This window comes from Colias croceus, chromosome 15 (genome assembly GCF_905220415.1).
Source record: "Colias croceus chromosome 15, ilColCroc2.1".
Classification (NCBI taxonomy): domain Eukaryota; kingdom Metazoa; phylum Arthropoda; class Insecta; order Lepidoptera; family Pieridae; genus Colias; species Colias croceus.
The window spans coordinates 7970366-7993891 of NC_059551.1; the positions used below are offsets into that span (position 1 = coordinate 7970366).

A 23526-nucleotide genomic window follows, 5' to 3' on the forward strand; every position below is an offset into this window, starting at 1 on the left:
TATAAATTGAGGTAAGCGATGTTGTGATACTTATTCAAATATAGTAATATATTTTTGACTTTTCATTGTGAACTCAGATTCTAGTTACTCATTGAACATGGCGCTGCCTAACGACATGTGCGGAAGATAACGTGCAATCTTTGTCGTGTTAGTCTCTATTCAGTGATTGATTATAACTTGTTGTAATTGTATAGAGCTCTTGTACACATTATTGAGAACTAGGTAAAAGTCAAGTGTCACTATATAGTGATATTTCGTGCAAATATCGCGTTTTGCAATGGTGAAAACCAGACGTAGTAACGGAGAGAATGGGGACGTTGACGATGGAAATTACTCACCGAATGAAGCTGGGAGTGTTTCTGACGAAAAGGTGATGAATACCCAGCGATGCAAGGATCTTAATGCATGGGATTTGCATCTTTGCTTATTACGAAATGCCTTTTTTATGACTACTTCCTGTCCTCATTTCCTTCAATAGGTACTTTTGTTATGCACGACGTTGCATGAGCTTTGTCGTTTCCAATGCAAGATAAAACAGGTTTTGTCTTATATGAAGTTTTGCTTCATTGTTAGTATTTGATACTAAAGGTGTTTAATACAATTGTATGACTTGCTATTTGCTGTCAGATGTTTTACATAACTTAAATGTTGTTGACTGTTGCAGCATGAAGTAAAAATAGTTTTCCTCAACCTTAGCACCCTTCAGTATATTTTATTGCTGCTATTTCCATTTTGATGTAGTTTTATGTATTCATTGTATTTTTACAATAGTTATATTTTAAGGGTAATGTTTAATAACATTCTATAACAATTACAGGCCTCCAATTGGTCTCAAAGAGAATTGAGAAGTAGCCAGTTTAAAGTTAAAAGAAAAATACAGCGCTGGCCAACAAGATGTAAGTTAAAATACTCAATGTTTCTTTATACTTTTATGATAAAAAGCATCAATTTGAGAGAAGTTTTTATATACATATATGTATATTCCATACTGGAACAACATAAATTAAGATTTTAAGAGAGTTTATGATGATTATTACTAGAAACTACATTCTATACCTTTGCACTACAATTGTCTTGCACTTGCTATTGCAAGATATAAACTAAAAAACAATTCATAATGTTTATAGGTATTTTTATTCATGGTTTAAAAATTTTTAACATCAGAACCATTAACATTGGTGGTTAAGTGCTAGTGAAGAATACAGTATTGATGGGTTGTACTCTATGAACAATACATAATGAAAAGTTTTTTGGTTCATAATAATATTTAGAGTTTTTTCTTTTGTCACTGTTATACTTTTATATGGGAATTTAAGTTTATTATTATATGCTATATACTTATTTTTAGACAATCGGAGCCGATTAAGATCTATCAAGATGCCTCGCATCATGTTTCCGGAAAGTGATACAGAGCCAGAAAAATATTCAAGAAGGTATGAAGATAATTGTTTTATATTACTTTTAATAAGGATTTTCATCAATATGTGAAATTAAATACCTTGGAGTATTTGAGCTGTTTATACATGAATTTGTAAATTGATTGAAACATTTTAGGTTTAGATGCAAATAGTGTACCTTCACATAATATTTACGTTGTAATAATTGTTTGACAAGTTAATTACTATTATTCTTACCCCTTGCCCTTTTTTATTAATATACACTGTGACTCCTTTCCACCAGGTTGTCTGGAAGAGATCGTTGTTTTAGCGATAAGACTGCCTGCAGTTGTGCTCTTTAAGTTATTGTTTATTCTCATTTGTACTTTTCTGTGGTGCACAATAAATAATTTATGTTTGTTTGTTTGTACTATTTTATTTTAATTTATAGATCCCGTCAAGTGAGAGTATTTTTTGCCGATGACAATGATTCAACAAATAGGAGCATGACAATTCGTAGGAGCCGTGGTCCAAGGAAGAATTATATGGAAGATAGTGAAGATAAACCAATACAGCAGAGTAAGTTATCTACATCATCTTAATTACATTTATTTTTTTAATAAATCATGAATTACATTTTGTGTACAAAATTGGTAATAATTTTTTTTTACAATTTATGAGTCCCTGTTTTGGGGACTGGAACACAATTATTACCTGATTATGATTTCATATCTATTAATATTGAAATGTTTAAAAAATATATTGTTTAGCAAAGTTGTTATCAACCAAAAAATTCCCAGGCTTATCACCATGATATGTAATTTTGTTTAAAGGCACTAACCAAATATTTCAACTAATTAAAACATTTTCTGTTACATTTTTATAGCCAATTTACCCAATAAAAGACATTACAGATGTAAGGCGCAGTTGCCGCAAGCGTAAGCTACTACATCACAACTTCAATGAAAGCTGGATTACTAATGAGTTGAAAGTCAAAGGGTACCCAGATCTGTATGGATTCCCGGGTACAAGCTCGTCGGATGAATTTACTTCGGGTGATGAAGCTAGGGTTAATAATAAGAAGATTGTAAGTATGGTTTTTTTAATTTGGAATAAAAAAAATGTTTTGGGGCCTGATTAAAAGTATAGGAAACTAGATTTCCACCCGCGGCTTCGCCCGCACAGTCAAAGAAAATCCGCATAGTTCCCGTTCCCGTGGGATTTCCGGGATTGCGTCATTTTCCCGGGATAAAAAGTAGCCTATGTCCTTTCTCGGGTATCAAAATATCTCTATACCAAATTTCATGAAAATTGGTTCAGTAGTTTAGGCGTGATTGAGTAACAGACAGACAGACAGAGTTACTTTCGCATTTATAATATTAGTATGGATGCTTCAACTTTATTTTAATAACTTCAGTTATAAATTTTCTAATTTGACTTGAGATATGTAGCATTATAATGAATAACTTTATAAAGTACATAATACATATATTAAAATTTGCAGCAGCAGTCAAACAGAAACAGCCTTCCACAAAATACAGATGAAGATACACAATTGTCTAGACAGAGAAGAACTTCTGCTAGATTTAAAATGATTAAGGTAAGACATTTCTTATTATCATTTGCTCAAGAACCAAATTCACTTATTCAGAAACAAATATTCCTCAAAGTCACATAATATTGGTCACAGTCAAAAATATTTTTTGCTACTAGCTGTGCCCCGCGGGTTTACCCGCAGTGCTCCGCTCCGTGGTTGGTCCTAGCGTGATGATATAATATAGCCTATAGCCTTCCTCGATAAATGGGCTATCTAACACCGAAACAATTTTCATATAGGACCAGTAGTTTTTGAGATTAGCGCGTTAAAACAAACAAACTTCAGCTTTATAATATTATAGTATAGATTAGCGTACTTTCGAAAAATCCACCTGATGTCGATTTGCACCTGATTTCTTTCACCAATTAACATCAAGGTCCTTCTAAAAGCTAAGCTCTATATTTACAGGATGCATCAGAGTCCGATTCAGACAATGACAACAATGAGACAGTGATCGAGAAAAAGCCAGCAGAAGTGCCAAAGACACAAGACGAGAAGATGGATACTAGCGAGCCACAGGTCAAGGAAGAGGAAGATACTAAAGATGACAAAGAAAAGGAAAAGGAAAATAATGAAGATAGCGAAAGGTAGATAGTGCTATATTTAATGCTAGGACACAGAATACATAATAGTAGCTAAACGTTACGGAACGGACATTCTCCACCTTACCTCACCCCATAACAATCACGCTATAGATGGTCCGCATTTTTCCGTAAGGACGATACGCAATGAAGATTGACAACATTTATCAAATTGACTTCGAGTAATTTTATTATTTTGGATTTATGATTTTCGTAGAAAATTGTTAGATATTGTGCTGTTTACGGATGTATTTCATCAGAAAATCGCGAATTTCTTTACGCTAGTCACAAATGAGCCAACCCTAAAGCGTTAACACACACATTTGCACTCTCTACAGTGTGACTGTCAAAACGATAATTTTGTATGGAGTGTCCGTGGTGTGGCTAGGGTAAAATTTCAGAAAATAACAATAGATAAGTCAATTTACTATGGGCGAAACAGAAATGTGATATTTTGATCAAGTTATTATGGGAAAAAAGGGCATGTTTCTGTAAATGGATGTTAAACGCAAACTTTGCCTCATTTAAGTATACTTTTTGAAAGTTATGGATTAATGTGTGATGGGATTGAAATTAGATTATTTTTCTGTTCAAGCAATCAGAGACCGGTTCGAAGTACACGTGGTAGAGGCAGAAGACGACAGAAAAAAGAAGATAGCCACCAGGAGTCAGGTGAGATCAACGAAAAATTTTTTTAAGTTAAAAAAAAATGGGTGTTATTTAATCGGTTAGCAAATTATTCGTATACTAGCTTTCCGCCTGCGGCTTCGCCCGCGTTTTCAAAGAAAAACCCGCATAGTTCCCGTTCCCGTGGGATTTCCGGGATAAAACCTAGCCTATGTTACTCGTGGATAATGTAGCTTTCGAATGGTGAAAGAATTTTTAAAATCGGTCCAGTAGTTTATAAGCCTATTCATTACAATTAAACAAACAAACAAAGCTTTCCTCTTTATAATATTAGTGTAGATTTGTGAGCAGAAATATGTAATTGGTAAGCAAAAATTGATAGTTGGACAGCAACTTGTGTTCAGCAAATATTCAATCATAATTTATATCATTACACCTAGAGATTAGCTTGAAGACTTCAAGTAGTCTTTCAGCACATGTAACACGGGAGTTTCTATAATTGAAATTTCCTTTGGCCACGTGTACAACGCTGTTAGTAAGAGCTAGTGAAATTATGCGATAAAATGCGTCAATAACGATTATCAATTATTTATTTTTAATAACTCGGGCTCCGGAATCACAGACACAATAGAAAATCTATTGTGTCGTGGACCGATCGGGCCGCTCGGGGCTCAATGGATTAAGCCGGATACAATTATTTGATACTTGTTTAATATTTATTAACAATTATTTGAATTAAATATATTTTATCCACAGCATCCGAATCATCATCATCAGAATGCAGCGAGATAACACTACGGCCTCGTCGTTCGAACCGCACGCGCGCTGCCAAGCCGGCCTTCGTGCAGATCGCGCCACGACAGACGCGCGGACGAGGTGCACTATCTATGGAGATATTTTTTAAGTGTCGTGGTTAGGTGTTGGTGAAAGTGTATTTTTAAAGTGTTCACCAGGCGTGCGAAAAATTTTGAGGATTTTTTTCCGTATTTTTTTTTACATTTTATGCTGTTTTTATTTGATGTAGCGTTGATGTGATTGAGTGTGAGGGCTTGAGATTATATTTTTTTAATTGTGTTTAATCGAGTGTAGTGAGATAATGCTCCGGCAGCGTCGCTCGAACCGTACGCGCGTCGCCAAGCTGGCCTTCGTGCAGATGCGCGGACGAGGTTCACTATCTATGGAGATATTTTATACGTGTAGTAGGTGCTGGTTAAATTGTATTTTTAGAGTCCAGTAGACGTGCGAAAAATTTGGAGTATTTTTTTCCGATTTTTAAAAGCGTATTTTTTTATTGTTTGCGCACGCGCGCCGCAAACTGCACTTCGTGCAGTACGCACCAAGACGGACGCGCAGACGAGGTTTACATCAAGATTTTTTATTTTTAGTTTAGTCACATCGAGATATTTTAGTTTTTTCTGTAGTGTTATAGGTCATAGTGTTGGTGAAAGTGTAATTTTAAAGTGTCCGCAGAAACGGGGGCGATGTTTTGTGGACTTTTCATTGGATTTTTTTTGTGACTTAAACATCTATACCCTAGCTCGCTTAAACATCTCAGTATATTTTTTTTTAAATCTAGGTGCAGGATTTAGGTTTAAAATTATTAAATCAAAATGGGATCCATCATCATCATCATCATCATAGTCATCAAATCAAAATAAGTTTTATACGCGTTTTTTTAGACAGAAGAACATAGATATAATTTTATATTTACGTGATTTATATTGATTTCAGGTAACACATTTACGATTAGGAAGAAACCATATAGTTTAAGAGAACGAAAACCAAAATTATTACGTAGGAAAACGATTCGATGTAAGTAGTACACCTCAGTTCATTTTAGTTATCTAAAATTGGTATGTAACCCATATAGAAGTTTTGGCTGCGATCTTTCTTTTGTTTTTGGTATTATTTCATCAAAACATAGAAATTCATTAGTTCATTTTTCGGTACTTATTTTACGATATTTTCATCACATCTCAGAATAAATTGTACGTCAGACATCTTTTCTTACATATTTTCAATTTCAAATTCATATTTTTTAGTTGCAATAACACCTAACATTAGTATAATTGCAAGGTAGTATAGAATTATGTATTGCGTGTTTCAAATATTGTTTTCAGTAGTAATATCCAATCAAATTTAAATTATGTTCCAATATTATAAAATCTAAGACTTTTTCCCTTAGCTTGGGATCGAAGTAATACATTTCGATTTACTATTTCGCATAGTTATTGATATAAAGAAAGACAAAGTATTTTTGTAGGTTTTTTTTTCGAATATTAGTTATATGAGTCAACAAATTTCAGCTCAATCTCCATCAAGTGGAAGCAGTAGCAGTAGTACGAGTTCGGATACCGAAGAGGATCTCAATGTTTCCATGAAGAATAAGACTAAGGGGAGGTAAGAATCATTTATTATAATATACTAGCTTTCCACCCGCGGCATCGCCCGCGCAGTCAAAGAAAAACCCGCATAGTTCCCGTTCCCGTGGGATTTCCGGGATAAAACCTATCCTATGTCCTTTCTCGGGTATCAAAATATCTCTATATCAAATTTCATGCAAATTGGTTCAGTAGTTAAGGCGTGATTGAGTAACAGACAGACAGACAGAGTTACTTTCGCATTTATAATATTAGTATGGATTACGATGCTAATTTTTTTTACAATAAACTAGAAAAAAAATTGACACAATATTTTTGATGTGTATAATGTAAAATAAAAGTGTAATAACATGATTATAAACAGAATGGATTTTACATGCGATTTTATTTTATTGTTACAACTAGCTTACCGCCCGCGGCTTCGCCCGCTTTGTCTAAAACCTAATAAATCATATACTAAAACCTTCCTCTTGAATCACTCTATCTATTTAAAAAACCGCATCAAAATCCGTTGCGTAGTTTTAAAGATTTAAGCATACAAAGGGACATAGGGACAGAGAAAGCGACTTTGTTTTATACTATGTAGTGATTATTGAGTGTGTTTCAATCTTTAATTGTTTGCTACTGTGTTTTAAGAAAACAGAAGATATTTATTTTTTGACTTGAAAGTCGCATGTAATATTCAATCGATTCTTTGAAATGTATTATTATTTTAGACAAAAGTCGAGATCAACTGACGATAAGAAGACTGACAGAGCACTGCGCGATATACAACCAATAGAAGTAGATGGCAGTGTGCGCTTTTCATCGGTAATATTTGCTAATATTTCTGATATTTTTAACAACAATAAACTATCAAATGATGATATAAATGTATGTACTGGATATTAAACAATTTTTTACAAGAAAAAACATTGTGTCTTCAAAGTGTAAAGTGCAAAAAAGTCACATTATAAAACTACTTAGATCTATATAGATTCGTGATATTATGTTTTACACAATAATGTTGTTATTACACAAATAAAAAGGAATGTTTTTTGCAACTATAGGTTAAGCTTGATCATTTATGTCTTCTAAAACTACAATATAATCGTGAACTTTCAGGTGGGAGGTCTAGAAGAGCACATAAAGTGTCTCCGCGAAATGGTTCTATTTCCCCTCATGTATCCAGAACTCTTTCAAAAGTTCAAAACTCGACCAGCGAAGGGAGTTTTGTTCCACGGACCTCCGGGAACTGGGAAGACGTTATTGGCCAGAGCTTTGGCTAACGAATGCAGTTTGGTTGGGGGCAGAAAAGTGGCCTTCTTTATGAGAAAGGGGGCAGACTGCTTGAAGAAGTGGGTCGGGGAAAGTGAGCGGCACTTGAAGCTGCTTTTTCAACAGGTATTGTGTGATTTATTAAAAAAATTGTTTCAGGTTGATTAATTCAATGTGTATTACATTTTTGTCTATAATTTGCAATTAAATGCTTTTTTTTTTATTTGATACATAATAATTTTTTTACCAACTGCTTGCAAGAAAAGTATTTATATTATTTTTAGTTTTATTATCTTTAAAAATATGTGAACAGAATAAAGTTTAACAACATAGGAATAATATTAACCAAATTATCATTCAATACACAGGTAATATGTAGTGCTTTTTCATTATTTCATCATTCTTTTTCAATCTTCCCGTTTTTTGTACCCATAAATAGCCACAATTTTTCCCCAGGCGAACAAAATGAAGCCGTCCATAATATTCTTCGACGAGATAGATGCGCTCGCGCCGGTGCGCAGCGTGCGGCAGGAGCAAGTGCATACTAGTGTGGTCGGCACGCTCTTGGCCGAAATGGATGGCGTTTGTGAGAGGTGAGACATGTTTTATAATCGTTTGAATGTTAAATCTATATAATTTAATAAATAATATGGAATTAGAAAAAAATGATTGAAATTCGTTACAACTTAAAATCGCAGGATTTTTTAAATACACAAATGTGGGGATACAAATTATTTATCCCATGCTTGTACTTGTAGCTTTTATATTCCTATAACACTACATATACATTTATGTTTAAAGTGTCTGTCAGTCTAAATGGAAGGTTGCATACTGCATAGCAGTCTTAGGGGTGGATTTTCTTTGCTTTCTTTTTTTGTATTCTTATGCCATGTAAGATATTTTTCGTTTGTTTAAGTGCTTAAAAAAATTAAGACTTTATTTCAGCAAAATAAAATAATTAAAATTAAATCCTCCTAACATAATCAATGTATTACAGAGGCGAAGTGGTAGTTATTGGAGCCACGAACCGTCTGGACGCAGTGGACCCAGCACTCCGTAGAGCTGGCAGGTTCGATAGAGAACTGCACTTCCCTCCACCGAACGCGGCTGCTAGACGAGATATACTGGATATATACACTAAGGACTGGACTCCACGACCTAGCGAAGATACACTGAACTATATAGCCGATGTTAGCAGCGGTTATGGAGGTGAGTCGTAAAGTTATAGGTATGTTAGTTAAGTCTAGTTATCAAAAATTGCTGCTGCAAGACGAGATTTACTGAATATATACACTAAGGACTGGACTCCACGACCTAGCGAAGATACACTGAACTATATAGCCGATGTTAGCAGTGGTTATGGAGGTGAGTTACAGGGTTAAGGAATCGTTCGGAAGTTGGTGAGAAAAGTTTAGTCTAGTTATTAGTCTAGTTATTAGTACAGTTCATTGCAGGAATAAATTAAGTGATTAATTTGAAATTGTATTTAACATGTATTATGTTTTGGTTCATCAAATTTGTGTAAAAAATAAAAATTTTAAGTATATTGTAAACTAGAACTTGTAGACAATTTTCATTTTTTTAAATAATTAGTTATTTTTTTTCTTTTTAGGATCGGATTTGAAAGCGTTATGTTCAGAAGCTGTACTTAAAGCGTTAAGACGAGTCTATCCACAAGTCTATGAGAGTGAACACGCACTTATGATCGACCCGAGAAATGTGAGTAAACATTGAATTGTAAAATAATGTTACTTCGTTTATTGTGTTTATAAAAATGCCTTATTAAGTGTTATCATTTGTGAATCTATACAATAATTTTATGCCAATTACATTTCCCGCAGCCGGAGGCCCCAAAAGAAAACTCAGATGTACTAAAAACTTCTTTTAATAGCTAAAATGAAACTTTTATACCCGTGTCTGCACAATGCAGACCGGAGTTAAAGAATGAATCTATACATTTTAATAATTATAAAGACGTAAACTAATTCAGGGAAATCGCACCCACATTCTATTTCCGTGCGAACGGCGTATTCAGTAGTTACGTATGAAGGCAGGGCCGTAACTTGCCTTGTGTATCTCTTAAAAATAAAAATATTACGTAATTTATATTTAGTTGTATCATTATGCAATACAATTGAATAATTGTGAAAAGAAAAATGAAACAAAAAATTGATGTGAGAACGTTTATTTGTGTAATTATTTAACTTTTACAATATTATTCCGCAGGTGGAAGTAACGCAAGCGGACTTGGAAACAGCGATGGAGGGTCTAGTAGCGGCGGGTGCCCGCGCTGCGCCGGCGGCCGCGCAGAGGTTGCCGCACTTCTGCCGGCCGCTGCTCGCCGCGCAGGTGCGCGCGGTTGCCGCGTCGCTGCCGGCCACGCTGCTCAGCGCCAGCAGGTACATGTGCGCGACGTTGCCGGCTCACTGAGCTATTGTTCAATGGGTTATTGTGACCGTAGCTCTGCTGATTTTTGGTCGCCGTGTGCGCGGTTGCCGCCTCGCTACGATGTTGAACACTCGCAGCCAATTATTGATGCGAGGTTGCCGCGCAGGACAGCATTAAAGCGCTCACAATATGTCCGATTTCTTATCACCACACGATAGTGTAATAAGATTAACTTCAATTGTCAAATTGACATTGAATCTTATGTATTGCAATGGCATAATTTTGTTTATGAACTGTGCTCAACTACTTATGTATCTAGAATTCCATTAACTTAAATGTCCATATTTCCAGCATAAAAGAAACAGCGTCTCCCCCCGTGTTATTGATAACCGGCGAGTGTGCAGACACACACTTGGCCCCGGCGTTACTCGCGGAGCTCGAGAACTTCACGGTGAAGGAACTTAGCATGGCCACGTTGCATTCAGCCCTCGCTTTTACTCAGGAGCAGGCACTTATATCGGTAAGCAACTTAAACTTCTTATTTGCCAGTATTTGAATGATATAAAAATAAAAATTATTGTATTTGAATGATAAAACTAAAAATTAACTTAAAAAATTATTGGGCACTTGGAAAATCTTATTTTTAAGAAATACATTCTCAAAAACGAAATTGAGAGATCATTCATTTTTATAATCAAATTCAATTAAAAAATGTTTCGAATATTTATCGGCATTTTAATGTAGCATGCAATAAAATTAATATTAAAATTAACATTATATCATGTAATTTATTCGACAGTTGTTCTCCGAGTGCCGTCGGGCAGACCGCGGGTGCGTTCTATACTTACGTGGTGTGACCGCAGTATGGGAGGCTCTACGTGGTCCCGGCGCTGCTCTACTGATGCAGTTATGGAAAGCTAGAGCAGCCGGCCCACGCACTTTGCTACTAGCCACTGCCCCGTGTGAAGTGCCCGATGAGGTCAGTGTACTCTATATAGAGTGTGTGTATGTAGAGTGCTGTATGGGAGGCTCTACGTGGTGCTGCTCTACTGATGCAGTTTTGGCGAGCTAGAGCAGCCGGCCCACGCACTTTGCTACTAGCCACTGCCCCGTGTGAAGTGCCCGATGAGGTCAGTGTACTCTATAAAGAGTGTGTGTATGTAGAGTGCAGTGTGGGAAGCTCTACGTGGTCCCGGTGCTGCTCTATTAATGCAGTTATGGAAAGCTAGAGCAGCCGGCCCACGCACTTTGCTACTAGCCACCGCCCCGTGTGAAGTGCCCGATGAGGTCAGTGTACTTTATAAAGAGTGTGTGTATGTAGAGTGCTGTATGGGAGGCTCTACGTGGTCCCGGCGCTGCTCTACTGATGCAGTTATGGAAAGCTAGAGCAGCCGGCCCACGCACTTTGCTACTAGCCACTGCCCCGTGTGAAGTGCCCGATGAGGTCAGTGTACTCTATATAGAGTGTGTGTATGTAGAGTGCAGTGTGGGAGGCTCTACATGGGCCAGTGCAGGGTGCAATTGTAAAAAAAAAACGACGTGTGTCACTCGGGGACTGCCGCGGTAAAGCTATTGCATGCTATGCCTTCAAGCCACACCTCCGCCCGTCTGAGTGGGGAGCGTGAGGTTTTTTCGTTACTGAATTTCTCGATTCGGCGCTCAAGGCCCGACAAACTGTATTAAGGTGATTGCTACGATCTGTTCCCAGCCAATGTCCCGCTAGATGGCGCTGAATTCTACATTTCTAGTTTATTTGAGTTTTTGCGTAATTGGAAAAGATTAAGGTCGTAGGAATAGTCATGGCGATTACTGAATATTATATTTTATTTAAATATGTCATATCATTGCCTTAAAATCCACCCAATTCGGTAAAACCATGCGTTTTAACATCTGTCATTGCATACAGGGTCGTTTACACACACAGACGTATACAAAAATAATAAAGATTGAACTCTAGATGGCGTGAATGTAAAACAAGTTTGGCGTGTATGTATTTGAGTAGTTAGTAGCATATTATATTCTGAATTTCTGATCCATGCCTATTCACTCAAAACTACCTAATAACACTAATGATTTGTAACAGTAAATTATTTCAATAGGTAGGTATTTGAACATTTCCCAACAAGACGTAAGAATAATTATTCGTAGGTATACAAGATACAATAACAAATCTAATACACTATTTATTATTTTATTATTTACTAGCGGTCCGCCCCGGCTTCGCCCGTGGTACATGTTTACGTTTTCTCTCCATAAGAAGTAAGAACCATCCTCGTACTTCAAGGAATATAATAAAAAAAGAATTATCGAAATCGGTTCAGCCGTTCTCGAGTTATGCGCTTACCAACACATTTTGCGATTCATTTTTATATTAGACTAGCGGTCCGCCCCGGCTTCGCCCGTGGTACATGTTTACGTTTTCTCTACATAAGAACCATCCTCGTACTTCAAGGAATATAATAAAAAAAGAATTATCGAAATCGGTTCAGCCGTTCTCGAGTTAGGTATGCGCTTACCAACACATTTTGCGATTCATTTATATATATATAAGATTATGTGAAAATAACCAGGAAGGTGAAAAACATATTTACGAAAACATAGTAACATATGGCTGTCGCTACAATAATTATATTTCAATTTTATCTTTTTATACCTAGTAGAACTGGCCGACGAATAAAAAAAATCGTATTAGAATACAATATATTACGGAACAAAAAAAGGATTGTAACTGAATTAGGTAGGTATGTTTGTTTCTGGGCGCACCGTTTTCGACGACGCGACGCGACGCGCGACGTAAGCGTATAGGTATAGGTACCTACTTTGCTAAAACAAACTAATAAAATTGTGTGTCTGTCTGAAAATTCGGAAAAGCATATTTTGCAAGTTTGTGATTACTTTGATAGTTTACCGATTTATAATAATTGTAATTGTAATTGTATAATATATAATTTGCAATGTGGTGAAATTTCATAAAAATCACGGGCCAATTTTTTGTTTTGAATCCCACCGAAAATATAATTGCGTTATTAGAATAATTAATTACTATACCTACCCACGATCAATTATTACAATATAGTCTCAAATGCATACTAGAGAAATATTGCAATTTGATTCAATTAAAATGCATAGCATACAAAAATAAATTCACAACACAAGAAATTCCGCGCGCAAATCATAGCGCGTGTCAATGAAATCAAGAATGTTTTATATCAAGCCGACGCGGACGAGCGACGACGCGACGCCGAACAAAAGTACCTACGACGGACGACCACGCTTCGAATTGCCAATCACACAGCCAAACAACAATAATGAGTAATAAATTGTTTACAAAAAAAAACAAGTTTTCCATTTTTCTGTATGAGTAGACAGAACTTCAAAACGCCACCTGCTACGGTTTATATTATGAACGATGGTTATAAAAATAAAAGTTATATTTGTTGGTGTAAACTATTTTATTGATCAATAATTTTGGAATTTAAAACTGTCAACATTGATTACAATAAAACGCAGTTTTATTTTATTACACTATTGTTTTTTTATCAAAACATGTATTTGAAGTACCATATAATATTATGCTGATCCAAGCATTTTCACTCAAAACTAATATCACTAATGATTTGTAAAAGTAAATTATTTCAATATACATTTCATAACCAACAAGTAAGAATAATTATTATTATTCCTACCTACAACAACAAACCTAAAACACTATTTACTATGGGAAAATAACCAGGAAGGTGAAAAACATTATATTATTATTTACGATTTCGACGCACTCGACTTTTAGTAAAATATAGTAGGTAAACATAATATTATGTTTTTGATTTTTGCTACTAGTATAAGAAAACTGCGTGTTCAAACTACTTGTTTGTCTGTCTGAAAATTCGGAAGTACTTTGGTAGTTTACCGATTTATAATAATATTGTATATATCGTTGTTTAAAAAATATTCAAACACAATAAAATATGATATACTGTGTGCCTAGTGCGAGTTTTCATCGAGTACGAAACGTTACTATCGCGTTTGCGTCACAGCCGAATTAGTATGGGAAATCGAACAGCGCCCCTAGCGGACGTATGGGGAAGCTTTGATTCCCCATACAAATTTCGCTGTGACGCAGACGCGATAGTAACGTTTCGTACTCGATGAAAACTCGCACTAGGCACACTGATTTATCACTGGTTTCAGTGATGAACTGATGAGTCAATGTTAGCCACTATACTTTCGTCATACGTGTGTATGATTGATGTGATTTGCAACGTGGTGATATTTCAGAAAAATCACGGGTCAAATTGTCCCACCGAAAATATAACTGCGTTATAAGAATAACTATACCTACGATAAATTATACATAATACAATATAGTCTCAAATGCATACTAGTGAAATATTTTATTTGAATCAATAAAATAAAAAAAAAAAAATAAAAAATAATAATAATACAAAAATAAATTCACAACACAAGAAAATCCGCGCGCAAATCATAGCGCGTGACAATGAAATCAAGAACTTTCGAGCCGACGCGACGCGGACGACGAAGGAGCCTAACAAAAGTACCTACAATCATAGGCGGCTCGTGACAAAATTGTATGGCCGTGTTCACTTGAAATAAAACAACGAAAATAGGTACCTACAATAGCGTTAGCAGTACAAAAAAAATGAGCACCACATTATAAATGTCTATTTAATATTTATACACTAAAAATTATAGAGTATTTCAAAACGAATTCAATTATTATTTAGCAATAATTAGAAAATCCCCGAATTTGCATTCGTGATCGTATTCATAGTGTTTGTCTACACTAATATTATAAAGAGGAAAACTTTGTTTGTTTGTTTGATTGTAATGAATAGGCTCATAAACTACTGGACATTTTACCAATGTTTGCAAGTTTGTGATTACTTTGATAGTTTACCGATTTATAATAATTGTATACTTATATCATTGTTTAAAAATATTCAAACACAATAAGATATAGGTACTGATTTATCACTGGTTTCAGTGATGAACTGATGAGTCAATGTTAGCCACAATACTAATCACTTTCGTCATACATGTGTATGAACTATGATTGATGTGATTTGCAATGTGGTGAAATTTCATAAAAATCACGGGCCAATTTTTTGTTTTGAATCCCACCGAAAATACATATATTACTAATTGCGTTATTAGAATAATTAATTACTATACCCACGATCAATTATTACAATTTACAATATAGTCTCAAATGCATACTAGAGAAACATTGCAATTTGAATCAATTAAAATGCATAGCATACAAAAATAAATTCACAACACAAGAAATTCCGCGCGCAAATCATAGCGCGTGTCAATGAAATCAAGAATGTAATTTATATCAAGCCGACGACGACGCCGAACTAAAGTACCTACAGTACCATTTACCTTCAGTGTACAATACAGTTTACAGACCTACGACGGACGAACAATAATGAGTAATAAATTGTTTACAAAAAAAAACATAGTTTCTAAGGTCATTAGTTTTATTTTATTTTATTGTTATTTTCTTTGAACGATTGGAAATGAAATTACTCAATTTTTACACAGAACTTTGATTTATTAGAATTATGCTCATTATGTATAAGATAACGAACGCGAATGCACGACATCTAGCGCGTCTTATGTCTAAACATCGCCTTTCGTTTAGACATTGACGCGCTAGATCTGTAATAAGTATATAGTCTATGCGCTAGATGTCGTGCTTTATGTCGTGTTTCGCTTGGCAAAAGTCACGCACACTACTGTAGAAGTGTCAAATTTTTCCGGTATTTTACTGTTGTTTTTCTAAGTAAATATTGTAAATTATTGATTAAAAAGGTCGAACGCGCACACATTTCATTATAGAGAAGTGATAAAATGATTAGTTTTAAAGAAATAGTGTCTGTGTTAAGTGTTTAGAGGTAATCAAAAATGTATGGAGGGACGGTCGGAACATCCACCTTAACATTTTGCTAAATTATACAAACCATTTATTTCGCTACCTGCTAAAAACAAACTTGCTATTCAATTCTTCCAATCATTATATTGTTATCTGTTTAACATTATTATGTATATTTTCTACATTGTAACATTTATTACAGCTCCGCGAAATATTCCCCGACTACAAAGACTGCATATACCGAGTAAGAGAACCCAATGCCACGGAGGTGATCAACTTCCTGAAGCCAATTTTAACGGAAACTCCCCTCGAACCTCCCATCATTGAGAATAATGAACCCCCGCCTCCGTTACCTAGAGGTGAGTTTAATATTTTTTTATCTTTTCTTATGTGATTTTTAAAGAATAACTACGAAGTTTATTTCCGGCTCTTTTCTGTAGAAACTGTTTACCGAACCTGTGGTAAATATTAAATTATGTATTTTAACACAAGGGCTTCTAAAATAAGTATTTTGTTGATACATTTTTTATTTTGATTTAATTCTAATATTATCAGTGGCTACCATAAGTTTAGGTTGAACCAATACAAAAACTTTCAAAACTAAGTAATAAGCCTTTTCTAGTAAAATAAATTGTAGCATTGGTAACTTTGTTTCTGTTGGATTGGGTACACACAATAGTCTTTCTCCTTTATGAAAGTTGTGTGGGTAGTTGTAAAAAAATCTCATTTTTAACAGCACCGCCCCCTCCCCCACCAAGAGAGAGTGAAGAAGAGATAGCGCGACGGAAGCGGAAGGAAGACTACAAATTGCGCGAATTGAGGATATTCCTCCGGGACATTTGTAGGAAACTAGCTTCTAATAGACGGTTCTATAAGTTCACTAAGCCTGTGGATTTGGAAGAGGTGCGTATATTGTTTTTACTTAATTGGTATATTATATATTTAGGCCTAAAATAAAAAAAAAAACCTGAGAGTCATAAATAATACACTATAAAACCCGACATATAAGTATATAAATTGAGTACCAAACTAGAAGAATAGAATTTATTTTGCAACAATAAACTTCGTTACAACGTTTTGATCAATTTTTTTGCAAAAATTAGTGCATATACATTCCAATCATATATTATTTTCTCCAAATCATTCTAAAAATCATTTTTGGTGATTACAACTACTCCTTTACTAATTTCAGGTAACAGACTATCTAGAAATCATAAAACAACCAATGGATCTCGAGACTATGATGACTAAAGTGGATATGCATAAATACAATTGCGCCAAAGAGTTCCTAGACGACATAGATCTGATTTGCGCAAACGCATTGGAGTATAACCCTGATAGGTGAGACAAACATACTAACAAATTTTTTTTCCTATTGTGTCTATGTGTCTGTCTCTGTTGCTGGATTGTTAAATAAGGCTTCACTATTCTTAATGCTATGTTTTCGTTCTTCTCAATTTTTTAATATTTTACTAAAATGTAACTCTGCAGCAATGGATGTTTCTTTTTTCCATAACCATGTGAATAAAATGTCTTGTAATAAAAAAAAAAAAACAAGTCCCATTTAATTATTATTGATTGGGACCCTCATTGTTGATTAGGACATCTTCATAATAAATTATAACAAGAATAACAAACAGTTAAACCCATGACATAATAATTGGTCCTTCGAGGAAAAAAAAAATACTTAGAAAACAGTTGAAAAATTGTGTGCGTGTACTAGCGTACACACGTAAGAAGTAAAACTTCTTATGACCTAATTTTTAAAAAAATATTTACTCTATGCAACTTTACAGAAATACGTCGAATCACGCGTGGTAGGGATAAGAAAAAGATGGCGTGTAACGGAGAAATGTCACGCGTAACGAAAAAATGTTATAATAAAATTTCAGAAGAAGTTTCACTTCAAAAATTGATCCTTCGAGTCGGAAAAAAAACAATTTTTTATACAAATTTTATTCACATGAATTGTACATTTTGTATTAACTTCACAGCACAATCACTGCATCTATTAACATTGTGTTCTTTCATTTTTTCCGGTGCCGTTCAAAGGGCTAGAGGGGTGTGTAGGTATGGACAAAGCTTGTATATGATATGTAAATATTGTAATATGTACATTATAATTATGTATTTACTTCCTCTAACCTTTTGTACTGTAGTTTGCATGTCTCAGAAGAATTGAGGGTATATACATTTTTTCGATATCTTTATAGATGTTTATTCATTCATTTCATTTGTATTGTAAATTGATTCACCGCTTTTAACACACTATTACTATAACTAAATAAAATAATAATTTGGTATACGAGATACAATATATAAAGTGTAATTTGAGATAATAGGATGCATGATTACAATGAGAATGATTCATTATTTAGAAATATGTATTGTTATATGATGGCTATAATAGATATATTATCTGTCTAGTACAGAGTACGGTGCTATAAACGCCCTTTCGATATTAGATATAATTAAATAATATAATCGAACGTAGTAGGATATCGAATGTAAAGTTGTAATTCAGGCATCTTATTTGTTGTTTTCTAAAATCTTATTTGGTAATGTTTGTATGGTTATGAATATTAAAGTAGCTTTCAGGCAGCTTGATGAAAACGGCTATTCAGATAGTATACAATAATTGCAAGGCTAAATAAATACATATTTCTTCAATATAATTAATTCCTTCACGTGAAGTACCTATTTCCCACGCCAGGACGTCATCAGACAAGCAGATACGTCACGAGGCGTGTTCCCTCCGGGACCATGCGCATGCGCTGATCGATGTTGAAATGGACAGTGATTTCGAGTTGGAATGTCAGCAAATAGCAAGAAAACGGGAGGAAGAAGGCGCTGCTGATAATGATCTGCCTGATTTTATATATACGGCTTCGAATTTACGTGAGTAGTTGTAGTAGTGAAGGTGTGAGTGTGGAAGGGCGTCCGTGTATGCGTGGGTGTTTGCGTATGTGTTGATGCGTGCGTGTGTGTATGCATGTGTGCGAGCTTGCGTATGTGCGTGCCTACGTTTGTGCGTGCCTGCGTATTTGTGTGTGTACGTGTTGATGCGTGCGTGGGTGCATTTTAGCGTTATTGTTCTTATTATACTTTCTGTTAGGTTAATAATGCTTTTGTTTATTTTCAGCGGAAGGCTTCGACTCATCACAAAACGACAGCAAGTCGATGCGAACACCGCAAAACGGAGAAAAGAGCGATCACAGCGCTAAGAGGAAGCGGCGGCGGATGAACGCGTGGTCTAAAGGACTGGTGGTCAAACGGCAGAGGACATCACAGAGGGTGAGTTTAAAATAAAGATTTTATTCATTAATATAGTTTTGATTTTAGTATGATTCCTTTTAAGTGATCTATCTCTAATAGAATAATTTGAATGTGTTTGTTATTGTATTGTTTTTTTCCTTCATGACTGCCGTACTGAGGAATAGGGAAAAAAATACTAGAATATACAACTTGAACATTGTTATCAATTTTCATACCACCTAGAACTAACTACATATTGTTAAATTTAGGTGTCGGTGTGCGCGCATCGTAAAAATTAACTCTCGTCATTTTTCTCCATCGCGCCAAAAGAAGTATAACTTCTAACGCGTGTACATAAGTACACACACTCTTATTTTTTAAACATAACTAATATATAGGCTGTACTTGACCTTTTTGCGCCTTTAATTGCAGAGTGTAAAGGACAGCAGTGCTGTTATAACGGACGAGGAGTGCAAGGAGAACAAGCCGATCACATCGACGCCGCTGCCCAACGGCGACGCGTCGTCCGACGACGACGTGCCGCTGCGCCGGCCGACCGACGAGCTGCAACACTGCAACCGTCTGCACAGGTGCCGTTGCCAATCTATACTAATATTATAAATGCGAAAGTAACTCTGTCTGTCTGTCTGTTACTCAATCACGCCTTAACTACTGTACCAATTTGCATGAAATTTGGTATAGAGATATTTTGATACCCGAGAAAGGACATAGGCAACTTTTTACCCCGGGACATAAGATAGGTTTTATCCCGGAAATCCCACGGGAACGGGAACTATGCGGGTTTTTCTTTGACTGCGCGGGCGAAGCCGCGGGTGGAAGGCTAATTTTATATATAGGTATATCATTTACTAGCTTTCCGCCGGCGACTCCGCCCGCGGTTTCAAAGAAAAACTCGCATAGTTCCCGTTCCCGTGGAATTTCCGGGATAAAACCTATCCTATATTACTCGTGGATAATGTAGCTTTCGAATGGTGAAAGATTTTTAAAATTGGTCCATTAGTTTATGAGCCTATTCATTACAATCAAACAAACAAACAAAGTTTTCCTCTTTATAATATTGATGTAGATAATATGTATAAGTACAGTGTGCCTAGTGCGAGTTTTCATCGAGTACGAAACGTTACTATCGCGTTTGCGTCACAGCCGAATTAGTATGGGAAATCGAACAGCGCCCCTAGCGGACGTATGGGGAAGCTTTGATTCCCCATACAAATTTCGCTGTGACGCAGACGCGATAGTGACGTTTCGTACTCGATGAAAACTCGCACTAGGCACACAGGGTGTAATCGTTAAGTGTGCAAAGGCGTTTATTCCGTAACTATTGCAGATATCAAAAATCTTTAAACTGATATTGAAAGTACTTAACATAATGAGTAAAATGAATATTTGAAATTTTTAGTTTCATACTACATGGCGTAATTAATAAAATATGATGACGCTGTGAATTACATTTGTGGATATTAAATATTGATCAGAGTTTGGTAAATAGTAGGGTAGGCATTGTCTTTATCTCTTTATGGAATGCACGCCACTGCGTGTACAAGTACACAAGGTTATAACAATAGTGTATATTGTTAAGGATAACTGCGTTAAAAACAACCGACTTCAAATTTGCACTTGCAACATTTACAAATACAGACAAAAATGTTCATAAAATAAAGACTACTGGGCCTATCCGAATAAAATTTTTATGGGACCAATTCGACACCATCTCGCATCGAACAAAAAAAGAATCACGTAAATCGGTTCAGAAACCTCGGAGTAATCGGTGTACATATTATATATATATAAAAAAAAAACATACCGGCCGAATTGATAACCTCCTCCTTTTTTTGAAGTCGGTAAAAATGACAAATTGTACAACAATTACATTAAAAAGTTTCAAATAGGTTATGACGCTCGCGCCCGCATTTGTGTACAACCCCCATTCTCTCACTCACTCATACTAGATCTCTAGATTGCAAATTATAACATAGACATAGACATAGTAGTCCTCGGAAAAATCATGATCCACTTATCTTAAATAAAGTAATAAACTTTATTGTATGTTTTTTTTGCAGTCCTGCCAAATCAACGGAAAAGATAACAAAAACGTCGCCAAAGAAAAGGAATTCCGGCCACGAAACGTCAGTAGGTATGTATTAAATCATGCTCTTATCTAGAGAGATGAATTTTTGAACCATGAACTATAAAAAAACTTGCCAATAAGACTATTTTTTTATATCATACTAGCTTACCGCCCGCGGCTTCGCCCGCTTTGTCTAAAACCTAATAAATTATATACAAAAACCTTCCTCTTGAATCACTCTAATTATTAAAAAAAACCGCATCAAAATCCATTGCGTAGTTTTAAAGATTTAAGCATACAAAGGGACATAGGGACAGAGAAAGCGACTTTGTTTTATACTATGTAGTGATTAAATACTTTATTTTTTGAAAATCTTTAAAATGTCGTCTTTCCTTGCAGAAGCTGAGAAAGTGCAAATAAACAAGACTGAATTAGATAACATTCTGTACAAGAACGCGAAGGCCCTCCGCGCGATAGGTCTCGAGGCGCTCATAGATCTGTACTCGCAACTCAACGACGCCATACAAGCGTACAGCAATAAGTGGGATAGAACCAAACTGCCGCAGGACTTGCATCAAATAGTGAATAGATATGTACAGCTGGCGAAGAAGTGAAAAAAAAATGCTATTTTTTGGAGGGAAAAAGTGAAAAAAATTTTTTTTTATTTTTTGTATGATTGAGTTTCTCGTTTTATGTATGGGATATGACTATTACGAATTAAAACTGTCTAAATATGTATACCTAATTTGTAGCAACAAAAAAAAATATAGAAAATGTTATGTTAGTTACCTAGTTAAAGGATGAAATTTAACTAATAGTTCTGTCACTTTCTCACTTATATTCCATCATGTTAGTGTGAAAGAGACAGACAGGCTGATTGGTTAAATTACTATATTCAAATATGAAACACTCAATGTAAGAAAATGTATTGGCGGAATGATATGAATTGTTTTATTATATGAGAAATGTTGATAAGTTATTATGATGGTGATTGAGGTCGGTAAGTTGTGAAAAATCACTGTTAAATCACTGTTATGGATGTAACAGTGATTTTTCACAGTTACAGTGAGTTGAATATCGTTTTAAATTATTCGAATATAGAATATATGGATAGTACAAAGTATGGATAACTCAGAAAATAGAAGAATGGTGAAATGTCTAGGTTTTAAGGTTATTTTTAATTTCGCATTGCTTTTGTTCAAAAAATTATAGTTAAAGCGTGATACTTGAGTAAAATATTGTACTCTATATGCATGCTAGCGATATTCAACATCAGTTCAAAAATTGGCAAAAAGTATACTTTTACGGCCTTACTAATAAAAAGTTAAACAATAGATAAATGTCTACCATTTTCTACCATAGCTTTGTCCTGCTCTTGCTCACATGAAACGTCAATGATAAAAACAAGACAGGTTATTGCAATAACTAATCCATTGCAAAGCGTGTGTAACATTTTATTAGTAAGACCGTTAATAAATAAAATTAGAATATAAATTTTCGGTAAAATGAAAATTTTTGTTACTTTTTTATAAAAAAAATAAAGATCGATGCGCTAATTCACTTTCACATTACCCACATTCGTTAAGATTTCCTTAAAACTTTTTTCTTTTTTTCCCGCCTTCTGTCAAAATGTCATTCAATACAATAGTTTAGAAATATATATTCCTGTTGGTTGTTATGTAGATGTCAGATGAGCACGATTCCAAAGCCGTCCAAAGCATTCAAAATGTGTAATTTGATAATAATAAAAATATACAAAAAACTTCGACGTTGTGACAGAAGGCCATTTCATATATTTTTTTCTCATTAGTATAATAATAATTTAAAAAATTCGTTCTTAGTAAAAACTCTATATTTATTTTTATCTAATTATTAAGCCATGTACACATCACTTAATTTAAAATAAAATATTAGGCTAATGTTTAAAATAATTATAATTTCGCACTGGTAACTTAGTACTTGAGTTTAGGACCTCAATGATAGTAAGTTTAACGGCCGAATACTGAAACGCCACTCAAATCTCAAACTCATCTAATTGCAACTTAAAGATAAGCATCCCGTAAATTTAACTGCTATACA

The 23526-nt window shown here is 34.9% G+C and overlaps 1 protein-coding gene across 1 annotated transcript; it reads left to right on the forward strand.

Moving 5' to 3' along the window:
• The first annotated feature begins 19 nt into the window (after positions 1-19).
• On the forward strand, positions 20-22854 carry LOC123698086 (ATPase family AAA domain-containing protein 2-like). Its single transcript, XM_045644680.1, has 27 exons — positions 20-370; positions 818-896; positions 1349-1433; positions 1828-1955; positions 2291-2463; positions 2881-2976; positions 3382-3560; positions 4150-4226; positions 4938-5057; positions 5913-5993; positions 6488-6581; positions 7279-7372; positions 7667-7945; positions 8276-8412; positions 8817-9028; positions 9432-9538; positions 10046-10218; positions 10559-10727; positions 11007-11186; positions 16306-16462; positions 16840-17006; positions 17296-17444; positions 18817-19001; positions 19246-19397; positions 19791-19948; positions 21440-21513; positions 21847-22854. The coding sequence occupies exons 1-27, from the start codon at positions 278-280 to the stop codon at positions 22059-22061; spliced, it is 3813 nt and encodes a 1270-aa protein (XP_045500636.1). The 5' UTR covers positions 20-277; the 3' UTR covers positions 22062-22854.
• The last annotated feature ends 672 nt before the right edge of the window (positions 22855-23526 follow it).